The sequence below is a fragment of the Ochotona curzoniae genome, unplaced genomic scaffold, assembly GCF_017591425.1.
Source record: "Ochotona curzoniae isolate NIBS_2020 unplaced genomic scaffold, NIBS_Ocur_1.0 scaffold_4701, whole genome shotgun sequence".
NCBI lineage: Eukaryota > Metazoa > Chordata > Mammalia > Lagomorpha > Ochotonidae > Ochotona > Ochotona curzoniae.
Window position 1 is genome coordinate 30,896,800 of NW_024467122.1, and position 19,934 is coordinate 30,916,733.

A 19,934-nucleotide genomic window follows, 5' to 3' on the forward strand; every position below is an offset into this window, starting at 1 on the left:
CCCAGTATCATAATTATGTCAATTTAAAGGACAATATTTAATGTAGATTAATGTGGTTTGATGTAGAGCAAGTGAATAGTAGTAAGAATTGCATCCCTTGTTTAAAGTAGTGGTGTATGGTCATCAGCTGTTGAAATGATCATATTGAGGCCCTTGTTCAGGCTAGTAAATAAACCCAAACAGTCTTCTGTCTAGAGAATTAAAAAGGATGTAGCTCATGAAATGATGGTTATGGCATAACTCAGTTTTGAATGCTGAAGAATTTGATGGTGCTTTCAGTATGTCACCTTTTTGGCAGTTTATTTATCCGTCTGTTGCTGTTCTTAAGAATATTCAAAAGTGAAAATTTTTAAATTCTCCTTTTTGAGAATTTTTCCACTTATCTAGAGGAGAGAGAAATAGTGAGTGGTTGGCATATAAAGAAACTGACTACAATTTACCTAGATGTTCTGGGAAAACCGCTTTGTTTAATTTCTGAAAGTAAGTTGACATCTTTAAGCCACCTTTTAACTCTGCAAGGAAATAGCCAATCCTGCATTTACTTTGTTGTAAGATAACGTTTACTTACTTTCTTTTTTTTTTTTTTAAAGATTTATTTTTATTATTTTTTTATTGGAAAGGCAGATATACAGAGAGGAGAGACAGAGAGGAAGATCTTCTGTCCGATGATTCACTCCCCAAGTGAGCACAACGGCTGGTGCTATGCCGATCCGAAGCCAGGAGCCTCCCCTGGGTCTCCTACGCGGGTGCAGGGTCCCAAAGCTTTGGGCCATCCTCGACTGCTTTCCTGGGCCACAGGCAGGGAGCTGGAAGGGAAGCGGGGCCACCGGGATAGAACCGGCGCCCATATGGGATCCTGGGCGTGCAAGGCGAGGACCTTATCCACCGCGTCGGGCTCTACTTACTTTCTTTTGTCCCATATGTACTCATGTATTCAAAGAAAAAGGATAATATATCTTAATTCTGAGATGTTTTTCTATATCTGTATTGAAGTTTGTGGTGTCTTAGGTAGTTGAATGGTTGGTTTTAAGTAGGGAATATCATTGATTTAAAATCTCTAGAAAATTCTACATTTTATTGTATTCCCAAGTTAATGTTTATGGATTATTGATACTTGTTGAATTTATGGTCTAATGAATAACATGGAAATTGAGACTACAATTGTTTTCCTTATTCTCAATTTTTACTTTCAATTCAGGATACATTTTTTTGAAGATTTTTTTTTTCTGCCTAGCACCCAAATGTTATCCAGCTCAGGATTTATTTATTTTTATTGGAAAGGCAAATAAATATATAGAGAGGAGAGGAGACAGAACAATCTTCTCTCCAACTGGCCACATGGCCAAAAGCTGAGCTGATTTGAAACTAGGAGCCAGCCTGGAGCTGCCTGCAAGGTATCCCACATAGGGTGTGGGGTCCCAAGGCTTTGGGCCATCTTCTGCTTTCCCAGGCCACAAGCAGGGAGCTGGATGGGAAGTGGAGCAGCTAGGACACAAACTGGCACCTGTATGGCATCCCAGTCCATGCAAGGAGAGGACTTAGCCACTAAGTTGTTGTGCCAGGCCCCATACATTACTTTCATAATGAAAAGTTCTGTTGAATGTTTCTTTGTTTTTCTACTTAAATTTTATTAGTATTTGAAAGGCAGAATTAAAAGTAAACAGGAAGAGACAGGGTGTTCCTTAATCTACTTGTCCACTCCCCAGTGGCTATAACCCTAACCCTAGGCCAAACTGGGGTTTCATTCAAATCTCCCATGTGGGTACTGAACTGCAGGCCAGCATCTGCTGCCTAAACAGGTACATTAACTGGACTGAAAGTAGAGCAGCTGGAACTCAAAACTAACACCCATGTAAGATTCTCGCACTGTAGCTGGTGGCCTCACTTGCTGTACCACGATATTGGCCCCTTAGGATTCTTTATGTCTCAGCACTAATGGCTAAATCCTCGCCTTGCATCCACTGAGATCCCATACGGGTGCTGATTCATGGCCCATGTGCTCCACTTCCCATCCAGCTCTCTGCTTGTGGCCTGGGAAAGCAGTAGAAGATTGCCAAATGCATTGGGACCTTGTTCCTGTGTTTGAGACCTGAAAGATGCTCCTGTCTCTTGGCTTTGGATTGGCTCAGCTCTGGTTGTTGCTGCCACTTGGAGAGTGAACCAGCGGATGGAAGATATTTCCATCTGTCTCTTCTCTTTGTAAATCTGCCTTTCCAAATAAATAAATAAAATATTTTAGAAACAAACACCAGGGCTTGCCCGGTCCTAATCTTTGCAGCCATTTGCGTAGTGAATCAGCAGATGGAAAAACTCTCTGTGTCTGTCTCTCTGGATCTCCCTCTTTCTCTATAACTCTAACTTCCACATACGAATAAATAAATCTTAAAATAATCCCATTGTTTTAATAAATTAATAGTAATACCTCTAAAAAATAACACTTATATGTTAGAATAACTCACTGCTAAGTAAAACTTGCTGTGGTAACAGAAACATTATGTTTGTACTGTCCAGCATGATAGCTGATCGCCACTTGTGGCGGTTGGGAACTTGCAATGTGGCAAGGAAGGATGAGCTGATTTTTACAGAGTGTGACTAGAAGCCACTAGCTAGGATAGTGCAGTCCTCTGGGACTGGGTATTTATTCATCAGTCAGCAGATGAATCACCTTTTCTTTGATAGATTTTGCATGGTACTGAAATGGAGCAGTGAGCCAGAGTCCTCCTTCTCAGGTTATCTACATTCCAGCCAAAGAATTACACATTAGAGGATGGGAAGAGGGAATCACTACATTAAAAAAATTCTGTATTATTTCTTCACTCAGAAGTTTTCCCAGGTGCATTAACTGGGAAGTGGAGCAGCCAGGATGTCATTCATAAAAGGAATACATTGGATTCATTTGAAATATTTGTGTAGCTTTTTAATTCATTTTGCTTATGGTGGTGTTTGTTGCTGTTGTGGCACACTTGTTTTGAAATGAATAGCACCAGCTCTACTTTCAGACCAGGGATGGTCTCTCCCAGAAACTGTTGAGTTTATGCAGACAATAAGAGGCTGAACTCTATGCATGGTACATGCTTGCAATGAAGGAATCATGACTGGGTTTGAACTGGACTACTCTAACAATGTAGAGGAATCCAACATGGGGGGAGGGGTTGGGGGAAATTCCAGAGCCTATGAATCCGTGTCATAAAAGGAAATTTAAAAGGAAGGAAGGAAGGAAGGGAGGGAGGGAGGGAGGGAGGGAGAGAGAGAGAGAGAGAGAGAGAGAGAGAGAGAGAGAGAGAGAAAGAAAGAAAGAAAGAAAGAAAGAAAGAAATGAAGAGCAAAGGAGAATCAAAGCCATGTGTATTTTACAATTTATGTTTTAGTTCTCTTTAATTTTTATCCCACTATGTTGGCTACTAAGTAAGATTTAAATACAGTTGTTTTACAGTTTGTTAAGGTCTTATGTTCAAACATGTTACAGTATCCATTTGAAAGGTTATTTACTTACTGTTATGACTTCTGATCTTAATTTTTTTAAGATTTATTTATTTTTATTGGAAAAACAGATTTACAGAGAGAAAGAGAGACAGAAAGATCCTCCATCTGCAGGTTCACTCCCTAAAGGGCTGCAACAGCCAGAGCTGAGCTAATTTGAAGCCAGGAGCTTCTTCCAGGTCTCCCACACGGGTTCAGAGTCCCAACTTTGGTGCATCCTCGACTGCTTTCCCAGGATGTAAGGGAATGGGATGGAAAATAGAGCAGCCACACAAACTGGTGCCCATGTGGGATCCCAGCAGATACAAGGAGAGGATTTAGCCAATAGGCTTTCACAAAGGGATCTGATTTTAGCTTTTGAGATAATTTTTTAAATATTTTGTTTTTATTGGAAAGGTAGATTTACAGAGAGGAAAAGAGACAGAAAACTCTTCATTCACTGATTCACTAGCCAACGTTGCCACAGTATCTGGCGAGAGCTGATCTTCAGCCGGGAGCTTCTTCCTGGTCTCCCATAACGGTTCAAGGTCCCAAGGCTGTGGGTTATCCTATCCTGCTTTCCCAGACCACAGACAGGAAGTTGGATAGAAGTAGAGCAGCCAGGATATGAACCAGCACCCATATGGGTTCATGGCGCATGCAAAGCAAGGATTTAGCTCTACTAGGTTATAGCACTGGGTTCTGTAAGAGAATTTTAATGCTGATAATTGTAGGAGTGATCTTCTCATTTTATTAGACTTATTTTTTATAACCTATTTTATTTCTAAATGTCTCCTAACCAGCAAATGTGTATTCTCTTTTTACAGTAAATTCACGCAAATACATCTTCCTACATAATTTCCCACATAGTTGGCTTCATATAAAGTTTCTCGTAACTTGTACATAAATCAGAAAATTAAATATCCTTCATTTCTTGAGCTTAAAATTCAGATTATACATTTGCTGAAATTATGGAGTTTGAATTGAATTCTCTGATGCTAACACCAATTCTTCTTTCTACTGGCAGCCGGAGGAAACACCTATTTTCTCGTGATAAACTAAAGCTTTTTCTGAAGCAACACTGTGAATCACAAGATGGAATCATTAAAGTTAAGGTAATCAGAATAGTGAAATGGTTTGTTGGAAGAAAAAAGAGAGATGGACATAGGTATATAGTTGAAATATTGTAGAACTGTATATCATAGTTTAAATTCTTATCTGTATCCAATTTTTAGTACTTATAAAAAATAATTATTGGGCTCCAACATGATGGCTCAGTTGACTAATCTCCCTACAAGCACTAGGATCCTGAATAGATACTGGTTCATGTCCCAGTTGCCCCACTTCCCATCTAGCTCCCTGCTTATGGCCTGGAAAACAGTAGATGCCCCAAAACCTTGGTACCCTGTACCTGCCTTAGAGACCTGAAAGAAGCTCCTGGTTCCTGGCTACACAACAACTCAGCTCTGGCCATTGTAGCCATTTGGGGAGTGAAACAGCAGAAAGAAAATCTTTCTGTCTTTCCTTCTCTCTTAAAATCTGCCTTTCCAATAAAATAAATAATTTTTTTAAAGATTTATTTATTTTTATTGGAAAGTCAGATATACATAGAGGAGGAAAAAGATCCTCTGTCCCATGATTCACTCTGCAAGTGACTGCAACAGCCTGCTCTGCGCCGATCTGAAGCCAGGAGCCTGGATCCTCTTCCAGGTCTTCCATGCAGGTGCAGAGTTCCAAGGCTTTGGGCCGTCCTCGACTGCTTTCCCAGACCACAAGCAGGGAGCTGGATGGGACCAGGGCTGCCGGCATTAGAAGCAGCGCCCATATGGGATCCTGGTGCATTCAAGGCTAGGACTTTAGCTGCTAGGCCACCGTCCCGGGCCCAAAATAAATAAGACTTAAGAAAAAACAAAACAAACAAAACACCTTAGTGCGTAAAGCTGTTGCCCATATCACCAACATCCCATATTGGAATCAATTCTAGTCCCAGCTGCCCTGCTCCAGACCAGCTCCCTGTGGAAGATGACTTAAATGCTTGGGTGCCTGTCACGTGGGAGGTGAATAGGAAACTCCTGGCTGCTGACTTCAACTTGACCCAGCTCTGGCTTAACTTGACCCAGCTCTTTCTTGACCCAGCTCTGCCTTTCAAATAAATAAAATAAGTGTTGAATTAAATACTATTTTACAATTGCTTGAATTGCTAAGAAATTCATTCGCTGCTTTTTTTTTCCCTTATAAGATGACCAGCGAGTACAGATGAAAATATAATAACTTTGAAAAAACATGAGGAGTGGGCATTGAGCACGGTGGTTAAGACACCGGTTGGAATATCTGCATTCCATACTGGATTGTCTGGGTTCAACTCTCAGCTCTACTTTCAATTTCCAACTTCCTGCTAACGTGTACCCTAGAATGCAGCAGATGACAAACGAAGTGTTTGGGTCTCTGCTGCTCTTGCTTGGGAGACATGAGTAGTATTTGTGCTGTATGGGTTTGGTTTGACCCACCCCCAGCTATTGGGTGACATTTGAGCAGTGAACTAATGAACGGATCTCTCCATGTCTCTCTGTCTCACCCTAAAATGAGTTCTACTAGATAAGAGAACAATGTATAATAATAAGAAGGAAGAGCATGGTATACCATTATTTCAAAGTTACATTTTACTTGATAGCTGTTTGAAACTAAAAGCAGCTTGTTTTTTACTTTTAGTAGCCAGAGTCTTATTGGCTCCACTAAATAAACCATTCCACAAATAAAAAGACTATAATCCAGCAGGAAAATAGACAAGGGCTGTACAAAAACTAGATTTCAAAGATATGAAGTATTTAGTTCATATTAAAGATAGAAAACCATGAGGGGAGTGCAGGCACAGTTGTGTAGCAAGTCAAGCCTCTGCCTGCAGCACCACCATCCTATGTGGGTGCTGCTTCAAGTCCTGGCTGATCTGCATCTGTTCCAGTTCCCTGCTTGTGGCCTGGGAAGGCAGCAGAGAATGGTTCATGTCTTTGGGATTCTGCACCCATATCAGGGACCAGAAGTGTAAATGATTATTGTGGATCATTTAAAAATAAAATTATCAGGGCATTGTGTCATGGTGGGTAAGGCTGCCTGCAACATCAGCATACCATATAATTTGAGTCTCAGATTCTCTACTCTTGATCCAGCTCTTTGTTTGCAAAAGCAACAGAAGGTGATCCAAGTGGTTGGTTCCCTGCCACCCATTTGGGATCAGAAGATGCTGCTTTATCAGGCTGACCCAGTCCCAGCCGTTGCATTCATCTGGAGAGTCAACTAGTGGATCAAAGCTCTGTCTCTCCACTGTCACTGTAACTTTCAAATAATAAATAAATATTTCTTTAAAAAATGGAAATATTAAAACAGTGAGAAAAATAATAATGGAAAAAAGAAAAATACAGTTAGGGAAATAAAAATATAATAAAAATAAACAAAAATGAAAACTGTGGGTTTTGATATTGAATATGGGTTTTTTTCCTTACAATATTTTACTGGAAAGGCAAAATTACAAAAAGAAAAACAGGTGGCCACAGCAGCCAGAACTGGGCCAGTCCAAAACTAGGAGCCAGGAGCTTTTTCCAGGTGTCTCATGTGGGCTCAGGGGCCCAAAGAAATGGGCCATCTTCCACTGCTTCCCAAGGACGTTAGCAAAGAGGTAGATATGGAAAAATAGAGCACCTGAAACTTGAACTGGTGCCCATATTAGATACCAGTACCACAGAGAGCAGCTTTACCTGCTATACCAGAGTGGTAGCACTTCCAGTACTTATTTACGTAGAAAATTTTAGGAAAATTAGCCAAAGGCAAAGTGAATGATTGTATTTTTTTGAGTTTTGATTATCTTCCTGTCAAGATTAATTATGCTCATAGTTTAGAAAAGGATTAAGTAAACCAACTAAAATATATTTCACTATATAATTATGCATGAAAATCTAATTTTTTTTACCTGATCTTTAATAGCGTTAGTAGTGGTCATTTGATCTATAGTGGTATCTCTGTATATGGCTTACTAATATATTATTGTAACCTGAATCTTTTTTTTTTTATTGTTATTAAGGTATCGTCTGTTTTGACATATAAAATTACAGAACGAGATCTTTCTTACTTATTTCCTGATGATCTGTCCACGTTTATCTTCAGTCCAGCCAATAGGAGAAGAGGAAGGCCTCCCAAAAGATTGTCTGTTAGTCAAGTAAGTAGAGAAGAAATAAAAATGACATTTTAAATGTTAATCAGTGTTTAGAATCAAGAACAATGTTTGATTATCTTTACCCCCTACAACCTGTGAGAAGAATCCTGTGAGAGAGTGAGTGTGTGCGTGCGTGTATGCACTGTGATGGTAACTGGTCAGTAGTGGGGTTTTTAGAAGTGTCAGGTGAGAGCTTGGTGCAGTAGCCTCGCAGCTAGGGTCCTCACCTTGTACGCATCGGGATCCCATATCGGTGCCAGTTCTAATCCTAGCAGCCCAGCTTCCCATCCAGCTCTCTGCTTGTGGCCTGGGAAGGCAGTCGGGGACAGCCTTGGGACCCTGCACCCGTGTGGGAGACCTGGAGGAGGCTCCTAGCTTCAGATCAACTCGGCTCCACGCACCGTCGTGGCCACTTGGGGAGTGAATCAATGGATGGAAGATCTTCCTCTGTCTCTCCTCCTCTCGGTATATCTGACTTTCCAAAGAAAGATTAAGTAAGGGGCCAACTTCCTTCTATGTTGCCAGCATCCTCTACGGGTGCTGTTTCATATCCTAGCTGCTCTACTTCCTAACTAATTTTCTGCTTATGGCCTGGGGAAGTAGTGGAGATTGGCTCCAGGCCTTGGACCCCATGCACTCATGTAGCAGATCAGGAAGAAGCTCCTGGTTCCCAGCTTCAGATCAGCTCAGGCCATTGCTGCTATTTGGGAAGTGAACCAGCAAATGGAAGACTTGTCTTCTCTCTGTAAATCTGCCTTTCAAATAGAGTAAATAAATCTTAAAAGAAAAAAAAAAATAATGTCAGGTGTGAATTGGACATGGTTGTCATACCACAGGGATTTTATTACCTAAAAGAAGCAAGCAGATGAGCACTTATGGACCTGTAAAGCAGGTAAAGGATAAAATGCATGGAATAAACACATTGAAATATAAAGAACAGTGACTCCTGACTGGAAAGAAGTATGTAAGGCTTGAAGAAAGCTGTAATGCTCTAGACAAAATGGAAGATTTCTAATGATGACACAGAAATGTGTTTCAGTCAGAAGAAGGAGCATAAACAAGGGTTGGGGGACTTGTATTTTATCTGTAAACAGTCTACCATAGCATAGCTGAGCTGTGAGCATGTAAAGGAATGTAATGGGAAAATGAAGTAGGAAGCATAGTTATCCTTGGGGCTCACTACCAAACTCTGTACAAGCAAATGGTACTAAAATGTTTGCTTCATAATAATGTCTAATTTGCTTCAACAAATTCTTTGCCCATTTTCTAATTTTTCTCACCTTTAACTATCAGCAACTTTCTTCCCTTGGGTCATTGCGATTTTCCAGTTCAGGGAGCAAGGACACTTGGAAAGTTTCTGGAATTGAGCAAACTGATGGCAAGGTAAAGTTGCCTGAGTCAAAGGAAATTTTTCTTATATAATTTTAATTCTTTAATTGCTGTTTTTCTGTCTTTTCCATTTCCCCCTATTCTTATTCAGTGCATTGTTTTGTTTCCTTCCACTGGCTATAGATTGCTGATTTACAAATCACATTCCCAAACTTCTAAATGCAGTTTGCAGCATCGTCAGCATAATGTACTCAATCTTCAGTTCATTTCTCAATTTTAGTTAGTTGTTGGCAACAAGACTTGACTGCTGTAAGAGAACAGGACAAACCTGAGATATTCTAATGTCCCTTCTTTCCTTTTACTGAGCCCTTCTGTCATTCGTATAAGTACTTTTTTTTAAAGGTTTGTTTATTTTCATTGGCAGATTTACAGAGAAAAAGAGACAGTGAGGAAAAGATCTTCCATTTGCTGATTCACTCTCCAAATCGCCACTATGGCTGTAACTGAGCCAGTCTGAAGCCAGGAGCCTCTTCCAAGTCTCCCACATGGGTGCAGGAACCCAAGGACTTGGGCCACCCTCTGTGCTGCTGTCCCAGGCCATAAGCAGACCATAAACAGGGATCTGGGTGGGAAGCGGAGCAACTGGGTCACGAACCAGCGCCTATGTGAAATGTGGTGCATGAAAATGGAGGATTAGCCTGTTGAGCCATGGTGCCGACCCTCAAACAGCATCTTAACCACTATGCAAATATCGGGCCCAAAGTCTTTTTTTTTTTTTTTTTTTAGTTGACCATAGTTATGTAGCATATAAAAAGACTTAAAATCATAGGCACTGGCTTTGTAATCTGAAGTTTTCAAAGATAGCACGACATCCATTCAATGATAGTGCCTTTCGTTGTGTAAGAAAAAGCATTCTATGTGGTTTAGGCTTTCAGAAGGCATGATAAATTGCCTCTTATTGTTTGTAAGCCACAGAAACAGACTGGTTCACCTCTGCCAGTCTTTGGAGTCCAACCTAAAGCTAGGAGCCCAGAATTCAACCCTATTTTCCATGTGGTGGCACAGACCCAGCTGTTTGAACTATCACCCGCTGCCTGCCATGGCATTAGCAGGAAGCTGGAATGAGGGACAGTGTTAGAATCCAAACCTAGACACTCTGCTGTGAGATGCAAGTATCCCAAACTGTAGGTAGACACAAAGATTACTTCCTTGAAGTACTATGAAAGCTGGGATTTGAGTCTGATTTCAAATTTGTCATGCTGTAGTGATATGGGATGAAATTAATGTTGTGGGCCCTGTGCAGTAGCCTGCTAAAGTCTTCACTTTGCACACACTGGGATCCCATATGGGCACCAGTTCTAATCCCGGCAGCCACACTTCCCATCAGCTCCCTGCTTGTGGCCTGGGAAAGCAGTCAAGGATGGCCCAAAGCCTTGGGACCCTGCACCCACATGGGAGACACGGAAGAGGATCTAGGCTCCTGGCTTCTGATCGGCACAGCACCAGCCATTGCGGTCACTTGGGGAGCGAATTATCAGATGAAAGATCTTCCTCTCTGTCCCTCCTCCTCTCTGTATCTCTGACTTTGTAATAAAAATAAATAGATCTTTTAAAAATAAATAATAAATAAAAATAATTTTGGAGGATATCTATTTGAAAGGCAGAGTGACAGGGAGGGAGAGGACTTTCCATTCTCTGCTCTATTCCCCCAAATGGCTACAACTGCAGGGTTTGAGCCAAGCTGTACCAGAGTCTAGGAACTCTGCCTGAATCTCCTTCATAGGTGACAGGGACTGTAATACTGGAGCTGCCATTCTCTGTATTGGCAGACACACCATGGGCTGCATCAGAAGCAGAGTCACTGGGACTCAAACCAGCATTCCTTTCTAGGCTGTGTCAAAGTGGCTTAACCCACTACAATACCTACCTTAAAAATGTTTCTCATATGTCTTTCTCTGCCTGTTTAATATTTGGTGTCTCTGTTGTCTGCTTTATAAAGCAAACAGGAAGTTTTTTTTTCCAATGCACTTTTTTAAGTCTATCCATTTTACTTTTACTAGGATGTTCTTGTACTAATTCGTAGAGCTATACAATTAATTTTTCTAGGGCTCAGTTCTGTAGCTCAACAGGCTGAGTTTTTTTCTCTGTAATGCCAGCATCATGTATGGGTGCTGGTTCATGTCCTGGTTGCTTCACTTCCAATCAAAGTTCAGTTTTAGTTTAAGATTAAAACTCATTTTAGTGAAAAGCATGTGAGATAATGGCGGAGTCCCTGTTTGGAATGCCGCTTCCCATATCAGAGTGCCAAAGTTTAAGACCTGGCTACTCTGTTTCTCCAACTAATAAGTCTGTTGGGAAGCAGCAAGTGATGGCTCACATTCTGGTTCCTAGTATGTATTTAGGGAATAAATCAGCAAATGCAGCGAACGGATGGTTCTCTCCCTCTCTCCTGCCTGTCAAGTGAATTGATAGTTGAAAGTAGTTTCAATATGAAGAATATATCATTGGTAAGAGCCTTTCCTGTTTTGTGTTTTTTAGACTTACTGTATAGATCATCAATTTATGTAATTTATTATCTACCACTTTGGTTTCTTGGCTTTTTTTTTTTAGGATGACTGTGTTAATCAGCAGAATATTGTAGGTTTTAGAAACAAAGCGATTAAGGAAAGAGACAAACTTTTGAGACAAGAAGAAATGAAGTCACTGGGTAAGTTTTAAACCCTTTCCAAAAACTGTTTTGGGATAAGAAAGAATTTTTTTTTTGGTGCTGTAGTGGTGACTTTTTCTAAATGATGTTTTCTGGTTTATTTATTTTTTTATTTGTAAGTATTTTTTTTCCCTCACATAACTACCAATACTTGTTTGAAATTACTTGAAGGATCTTGTTGGAGATTGTCAGTAGGCCTGACAAGGCTGAGTTTGTCTTTTCAACAAGGTGATGACCCAGTGCTAGTTCTCAGACCACAAGCTTATGTATTTGAGCTTACACGGTAGAATGTTTGTCCCAGTTGTGTAGTTTGTTTTAAGCACTGTCAATTTGCTTTTCTGTTTTAATCACCTGCTAGGTCCTTTCAGGAATTTCATGCTGTACTATTAGACTAATTAACCTTAACTAATTTTAAGAATTCTTCTTATAGCAGAAAATGCCCAGTGTGTGTTTTGTTTTGTTTTACAACTGTATATGGTTCTAAGTTTGACCTTCTCCTCAGCTTTTGAAAGGGCCAAATTAAAAAGGGAAAGAGCTGATGCCCTACAAGCCAAGAAAAAAGAAAAGGAAGATAAAGAGAAAAAGAGAGAAGAATTGAAGAAAATTGTTGAAGAAGAGAGACTAAAGAAAAAAGAAGAAAAAGAGAGGCTTAAAATAGAAAGAGAAAAGGTATTCACTTGAATATGTTACCCATAGTCGCTACATAGAAATATTTCATTACATATTTTACATGGTGAAATTTCAAGTGCTTTTGCCACTTTTGTTCACTTTTTAAAATGTGCATGGAACACTAAGCAGTGTTGTTTAATAAAAAGCACTGAGGTAAGAATATTATGTCTATATATTCCTTTATACCTCACTTAAATTTAATCTTTTTAAATAAAAACTATTAACAGATTTATTAATTGAGTTAGAGAGGAGAGACACAAAGGTTGTTCTTTAATCTACTGATTCATTCTCTAAATGGCCACAATGTCCAGGACTGAGCCAGGAGCATGGAGTATGAGCAAGCTCTCCCATGTGGATGGCAATGGCCCAACACTCCCTGCTTCCCAGGCACCTTAGCAGGGAGCTGAATAGAAAGAGGAGCAGCTGAAGCTCAAACCCACACCCAAATAACATTGGAATTAACCTACTGCACCACACCTCAGCCCAAACCTCTTTTCAACTGCTCTTCTGGTGGCCAGCAGAGTGGCTCATTAAGTTAATCCTCCACCAACAAGTACCAGCGTTCTCTGTGGGCACCAGTTCATGTCCTATCCTCTCCACTTTCAATCCAGCTCTCTACTTGTGGCCAGGTAAGGCAGTAGAGGATGGCTCCTGACTTGAGACCATCTCAGCTGTGGCCATTGTGGCCACTTGGGGAATGAAGCACAGCATGGAGGTTCTTTGTCTTTCCTCTGTTAATCTGCCTTTCTAATAAAAATAAGTTTTTTTTTTTTAAAGATTTATTTATTTTTATTGGAAGATTAGATAGACAAAAAAATTCTTCCATCACCTGACTCACTCCACAAGTGGCTACAGTGGCTGGAGCTGAACCAATCCAAAGCCAGGAGCCAGGAGATTCTTTTGGGTCTCCCACATGGTTGCAGATTCCCAAGGCTCTGGGCCATCCTCAACTGCTTTCCCAGACCACAAGCAGAAACCTGGATGTGAAACAGGCCTGCTGGGACATGAATCAGTGCCCACATGGGATTCCGGCGTATGCAAGACGAGGGCTTCAATCACTAGGCTACCAACCACGCTAGGCCCAAATACACCTTTCTTTAAAAAAGTAAAATGCTCTTGTGATTGTGGGAAGAAGATACGTAAAACTTTAAAAGATAAAACACATAAACACTATAACAAATTATATTGCCAACAGTAGTCAACTAAGTACATCTTTTCTGTAGTCTTCAGTGGTAGATCCAATTCCTTAGAGTTCTCAATAAACAACTTGGGATATTCACTGAAGTTCTTGTTACACACTGTGTAATTTAAATTACACAACAGTATCTTCTTTAATTTTAAAAGGCTATTGAGGTGGTAGTCTTGGGTCCAATTCAAGTTCACAACCAGAGAATGAAGAGAATAAAAAGCCACATGTAGGACCTGGCACGGTAGCCTAGTGGCTATAGTCCTTACCTTGTACGTGCCAGAATCCCATACAGACACTGGTTCATATCCCAGATGCTCCACTTTCCATCCAGCTCCCTGCTTGGGGCCTGGGAAAGCAGGAGAGAACCACCCAAAGTCTTGGGACCCTGCAGCCACGTGGGAGACCCAGAAGCTCCTGGCTTCTAACGTTGGATTGGCTCAGCTCCAGCCATCACATCCACTTGGGGAATGAAGCAATAAACACGATCTTTGTATCACTTCCTCTCTGTAAATCTGACTTTCCAATAAAAATAATAAAATATTTTAAAAGTTACATGTTGCCTAATGGTAATTCTTATAAACAGAATTAACATTTCCAGTCTTTATTCCAGGCTTTAAATAATATCATCCAATAAAAACTAACAAAAACATTTTTTTAATGAAAAACAAAAAATAAATAATACCCACTAAATATAATTTTATGTACTTTTTAAACTAACATTTTCTTAGCATTCCTTCATGTTGGTAAATAATCTAAATGTACTAATAACAGTATCTGTTATTTTCAGATAGCTATAAATGATTTATAATTTTTGCTGATAAATTCTGCTATGTTCTAATATCTGAATATAGTATTTTTTTTTCTTGGACATTGTTCCTGGATAAATTTGTACCAGTAGAATAATTGGTCAAAGGATAAGGGCTTATTAAAGACTTCTGTGCACATAATGGTTACGTGTTTGTCACGTGTGTGTAGATTTGTTTTGTTTAAGATTTAATTATTTTATTTGTTTGAAAGCTTCTGTATCCGTTGGTTCACTCTCTAGATGCCTTCATCAGGCAGAGATAGCCACACTGAATCAGGAGGCAGAACTCCACCCAGATTTCCCACGTGAATGGCAGATTCCAGTACTTGGGCCATCACCTGCTTCCCAGGGGCGTTTATAGGGTTCATTATGTAATGGCCCAGCCCAGCCATTGGGAAAGTAAAACAGCAGATGAAAATGCTCTCTGTCTCTCCTTCTACCTTAAAAAAACAAAACAAAACAAATGTCCAGGGAGCCTGAGAAATAGCCTGGATTACAAGAAAGAGAAGTCCCTCAGCTGTATGCTCATGATGTTTTAACTTACTGTTGCTGCTTGGTATTTCCACGCTTTACCCAATACAAATGAATCTTGAAAATAATAAATGTATGTCTGGCTATAAGGGAAGGCTTCGTTTTAGGGGTAGAGCTGCTATAGGCAATGTTGATAACATAGTAGTTTGTGACATTAATGCGGTTAGTGGTTTAAAGTACTTAGTGAAATGAGCTGCTGGATTCTAACAAGAGTTCCTGGAGTGGTAGATCTGAGGTAAGGCCCAGTTGTGTGCATTTCTATGCTGTCTTACACACATCTTCCAAGAAGCTTCACTAACTGTTTTTTTGTTGTTGTTGTTGTTTTTGTTGTTTTTGTTTTTTTTAAACAGGAAAGAGAGAAATTACGTGAAGAAAAGCGAAAATATATGGAATACTTGAAACAGTGGAGTAAACCTAGGGAAGACATGGAATGTGATGATCTTAAGGTACAGTAAACATGTTACATGCTTGTGCACACACATTTATTTACTAAAGTGACCTTGCTGATAAAATCTCCTGTTTGATAGCAACCTTTTAAATTTAACTGAGAGTTAAAAGCAAATTAAGCAAATGTTCATACTTCAGATTCCAAGCTAGCACATTGTTAGTGTTTTATATCAGGGCTTGATAATAATTTTTCTGTAGGTAGCAGTTTTTCAGTTGTATGATCCTTGATAATCTAATAAACTCTGTAGCCATTTTGCTTGATTGCTTGTTGGGGATTCTGCCTGATGCCAGACATGACTGAAGTATATAAGCCAAGCCCATTCATCTCATTAGGTACCATTTCTAAATTGATAGTGATATATTCATTATGTTCTTTGTCATAAGGAGGTATTACATTGAGGATGTTAGTTGCAGTTAGTTTGATTTCAAGGCCTAGATTTAGTAATCCTTTTACACACTTCAACCTAAAATTACATTCTAAGTTTGAGGAAGAAAAATGTCCCTTTTGTAAGGAGTGACTTGGACAGTAGCCTCGAAGACTAATGAGACCCTCCCATCTTAGGCCAGTGCCACTTTAAATACCTGCTTCTGCTAGGTCTCGACCTCCTTAAGGCCCTCTTGTGTAAGCTTCCCAGCCTCTAGATCCACCAGTCTGCTGTACTTCATGACCCTGTACCTGAGGGCTCTATTCACCAAGCCCCTGGCACTTATCCCTGCTGCCTGCGTACAGCTGCATCTGCCACTCTGGCGGTCCTGCACTCCCAGTACCCACCTCTATGCCAGAAACTTGCCTTCCCTTTGTCCTGCTCTCTGCCCTCTCTCTGCTTTCTACCTGCTGTATTCCCTACCTCTCTCTCTCTCTCTCTCTCTCTTTCCCTCATGCACTCTCTCTGCTTCTGCTTTCTCTGCCCCACAGCTGCCCCTCCCACCAAATAAAGACCTCTTCTAGTGTCTGACAAATTAGGTTTGTGGCAAAAATAGCTAATACCTATCTCACAGTCCCTTTGGTGAAGCTGAAATAAGTCATAAAATTCCAGAAGCATTATGATAAACATCCGAGGCAAGATCCATTAGTTTCCATGAGGTAATTCTTACTAGATAGAGTATTGTATTTACCTTTTGAAATTTTCCTGTACTTGACTTGAATAATTATATCATTTGTCTAATTTTGCAGGAACTTCCAGAACCAACTCCAGTGAAAACTAGACTACCTCCTGAAATTTTTGGTGATGCTCTGATGGTTTTGGAGTTCCTTAATGCGTTTGGAGAACTTTTTGATCTTCAGGATGAATTTCCTGAGGGAGTAACCCTAGGCAAGTATTTTGGCTTGTTCTGGTTATCTGTTGTTGTATTGTAGTTAACCCTAAAATTGCTTTTCTTACTGTTTTTAAAAAGGTTTTAAAGTGCAGTAGTGTCATTGGACTTAGTTAGCTGTCTAGTTCATTGAGTGATTCATGTGGTTAAGAGTCACAAACCAGCTGGAGGTTGCTGTCTACAGGCTTACGTGGTCAGCTGCTCAGCATGGCTTCTTCAGGCACACGTGGTGTGGCAGAAAGCAGAAACAGCCAGACCTGATGCTGGCCCTGCTTTGTTTTTGCTGCATCCCATTGGTCAGGGCCATCATAGATTACCTGGAATTGGAGAGAATGGAGAAATTGATCATCAGTTCGGTACAAAGTGTGGTATGTGTGGGTTTGCAAACGAGTCATTGCCTGATTTTTGTTTTGCCAGTGTACTTTAAAATGTCTATAGAATTTAATGAGGGATTGGTATCAAACTTTGTATTTTTAGCTAATAAATAGAAAAAGTTTCTTTTTAAAAAGATTTATGTATATATTTGTTTATTTAAAAAGCAGTTAGAGAGGAGAAAGAGTTCTACCATCTGCTGAGTCACACCCCAAATAACTCCAGGCCAAAGCCAGAATCAACTTCTCCTTCCTTCCACACACATTCCCATCATGGGTGCTGAACAATCATCAGGTGTGTTTTAGAAACACCGGGCCTGCCTTTCCACTTCTCAAAACCCTGCTCCAGCTCAGCATGCGGAGGTTTCAAGTTCAGCTTGGTAACGTGGTATCAATGGCCACAAAGCCTGGTCTGGCCTAGCCTCCACCTGGATCTCACACATAGGGAGCAAAATGCAAGGAACTGAGTGACGTTCCACTGTCTTCCTGGTGTGTCAGTAGGATGCGGCATCTGAAGCAGAGTAGCTGGGACTTGAACTTGTGCTCCAATACTGAATCCTTTACAACCTACCTCAAGTATTACTTCTTTAGTAAGCATCTCCAATGCATCACAACTCCACAGTTAATTACTCCCTCTCCTAAATCTTGTATAGATAGTACTTTTATCTTGTATTTTATTTTCTGTTTATACACTTGTCTTTCCAGTATTACAGTATGCTTTTAAAAAAGTAGTTGTCAGGCCCAGCACGGTAGCCTAGCAGCTGAAGTCCTCGCCTTGCATGTGCCAGAATTCCACATGCGTACTGGTTTCTGTCCCGGTGGCCCTACTTCCCATCCAGCTTCCTACTTGTGGACTGAGGAAAGCAGTCAAGGACGACCCAAAGCCTGCACCCTCATGGGAGACATGGAGGACTTCCTAGCTTCAGATCAGCTCAGTTCCAGCTGTTGCGGCCACTTGGGGAGTGAATCAGCAGACGAAAGATCTTTTTCTCTGTATATCTGCCTTTCCAATAGGAAAAAAAATTTTTAAAGATTTATTTATTTTTATTAGAAAGTAGATATACAGAGAGGAGAAGAGACAGAGAGGAAGATCCTTCATCCGATGATTCACTCCTCAAGCAGCCACAACGGCTGGAGCTGAGCCAATCCGAAGCCAGGAGCCAGGAGCTTCTTCTGGGTCTCCCACACGGGTGCAGGGTCCCAAGGCCTTGGGCCGTCCTCGACCGCCTTCCCAGACCACAAGCAGGGAGCTGGATGGGAAGCAGGGCCGCCAGATTAGAACTGGTGACCATATGGGATCCTGGGCATGCAAGGCAAGGATTTTAACCACTGCACTATCGCATCAGGCCCCAATTTAAAAAAAATTTTTTAATTGAATATATTAGTTGTTTTGGGGCTAGTGCTGTGGCTGTAGCAGGCTGTCTACACCTGTCATGCTAGCATCAAGTGTCCAGTCCAGCTGCCTGCTTACAGCCTAGGAAGGCTTTATAGGATGGCTCAAGTCCTTGAGTGCCTGCACTCATGTGAAAGACTGGGAAAGAAATCCTAGTTCCTGGCTTCATATTGGCTCAGCTCCAGCCACTGCAGCCACCTGGAGAATGAACCAATAAATGGAAGGTCTCACTCTCTCTTTTTCTATGTAACTGCTTTTCAAATAAAAATAAACTTTTCTTGAAAATTTGTGTTCTTATGATCTCTGTAGACCCTCTCTGAAACCCCTTTGCTTTTGAGCTAAGGAGGCGAGTTGTATGTAGTGCCTTGCAGAACAGAAAATCTGAACAGTGCTGATGTAAGAGCTAAATAAGAAACATTTATTTATCACTTGGTCACAATGTTAGAATTAAAACTAGTGATGATAATTACCTCTTGCAGGTGCTATTGTGTAAGCAGTAATGTCCCATGTTGTCCTAGAAATGTGAGATAACCGTATAAATATTTGCATTATTCAAATTAGAATAAAAATATAATTTTAAAATTTGTACCTCATACTTACGCAGAGGAAATATTTCATTGATCTGTTGAGGTTGTTTTGGTGTCCTTGGATGGAGTAACTGCTTTGTGATCTTTATCATTTTGTGATCATTATTAGATATTTTATATGTTGCCTGTGATAATACTTGTTTCTTTCATGAAAGTAGTTACACAGGCTATAATGTTAAATGTTTGTTTTCTAATGGGCTTGATTTTTTTCATGATATGAGCAGAACTTTAAATCTATTTTAAACATTTTGTTTACAGAAGTGTTAGAGGAAGCTCTTGTAGGAAATGACAGTGAAGGCCCACTATGTGAATTGCTTTTTTTCTTCCTGACTGCAATCTTCCAGGCAATAGCTGAAGAAGAAGAGGAAGTAGCCAAAGAGCAAATAGCTGATGCTGACACCAAAGGTCAGAGTTAACATTATTGCTGATAAACCCATCATTTTAAGATTAACTGGCTTTTACAGTTAGAAAATATATGTTCAGGTTGTCTGTCATTGAGTCTTATGCTAACAAGATTATTATGATTTTTCTTTTATTAAAAATTGTAATGTAACCTGCTTCTAATGGCTTTTGAAACATTTTTTTAATCTAGGAAAAACTTTAGGACATATCCATTTTTATATTAGGAGATTGAATTCTGTTTTTGAGTAACACTCTGTGAACTTAGCCACAAGTGAAATTTAGGACCAGAAACTTGATTCAACAATGCTTCAGTATAATGTAATAAGTCACAATAAGAAATTATTTGGGAAAAATGTCTTGATAGCACAGTGTTGGTACAAAAAGATTAAACATTCCTCCAACTGAGATAGTTTTGGTGGGATAATTTAGTCTGAGCCATTTTCTCCTGTGCCCTGGCTTTTGAGGCAACATAGTATTGATGTACATGTACCTGAAATTGGTTGCCTTTTGATTTTATGGCCTGAACT

General features: G+C 40.2%; 1 protein-coding gene across 3 annotated transcripts in view; it reads left to right on the forward strand.

Annotated features, from left to right (window-relative positions):
* BAZ1A (bromodomain adjacent to zinc finger domain 1A) overlaps positions 1-19,934 on the forward strand; it is an 82,143-nt gene that overhangs the window by 37,075 nt on the left and 25,134 nt on the right. For all 3 annotated transcript variants that reach the window (XM_040969629.1, XM_040969628.1, XM_040969627.1), the window contains exons 6-12: positions 4,487-4,574; positions 7,532-7,666; positions 11,603-11,699; positions 12,202-12,368; positions 15,244-15,339; positions 16,515-16,653; positions 19,264-19,410. In XM_040969629.1, the coding sequence (XP_040825563.1) occupies positions 4,487-4,574; positions 7,532-7,666; positions 11,603-11,699; positions 12,202-12,368; positions 15,244-15,339; positions 16,515-16,653; positions 19,264-19,410 (869 nt within the window). The remainder of the gene's footprint in view (positions 1-4,486; positions 4,575-7,531; positions 7,667-11,602; positions 11,700-12,201; positions 12,369-15,243; positions 15,340-16,514; positions 16,654-19,263; positions 19,411-19,934) is intronic.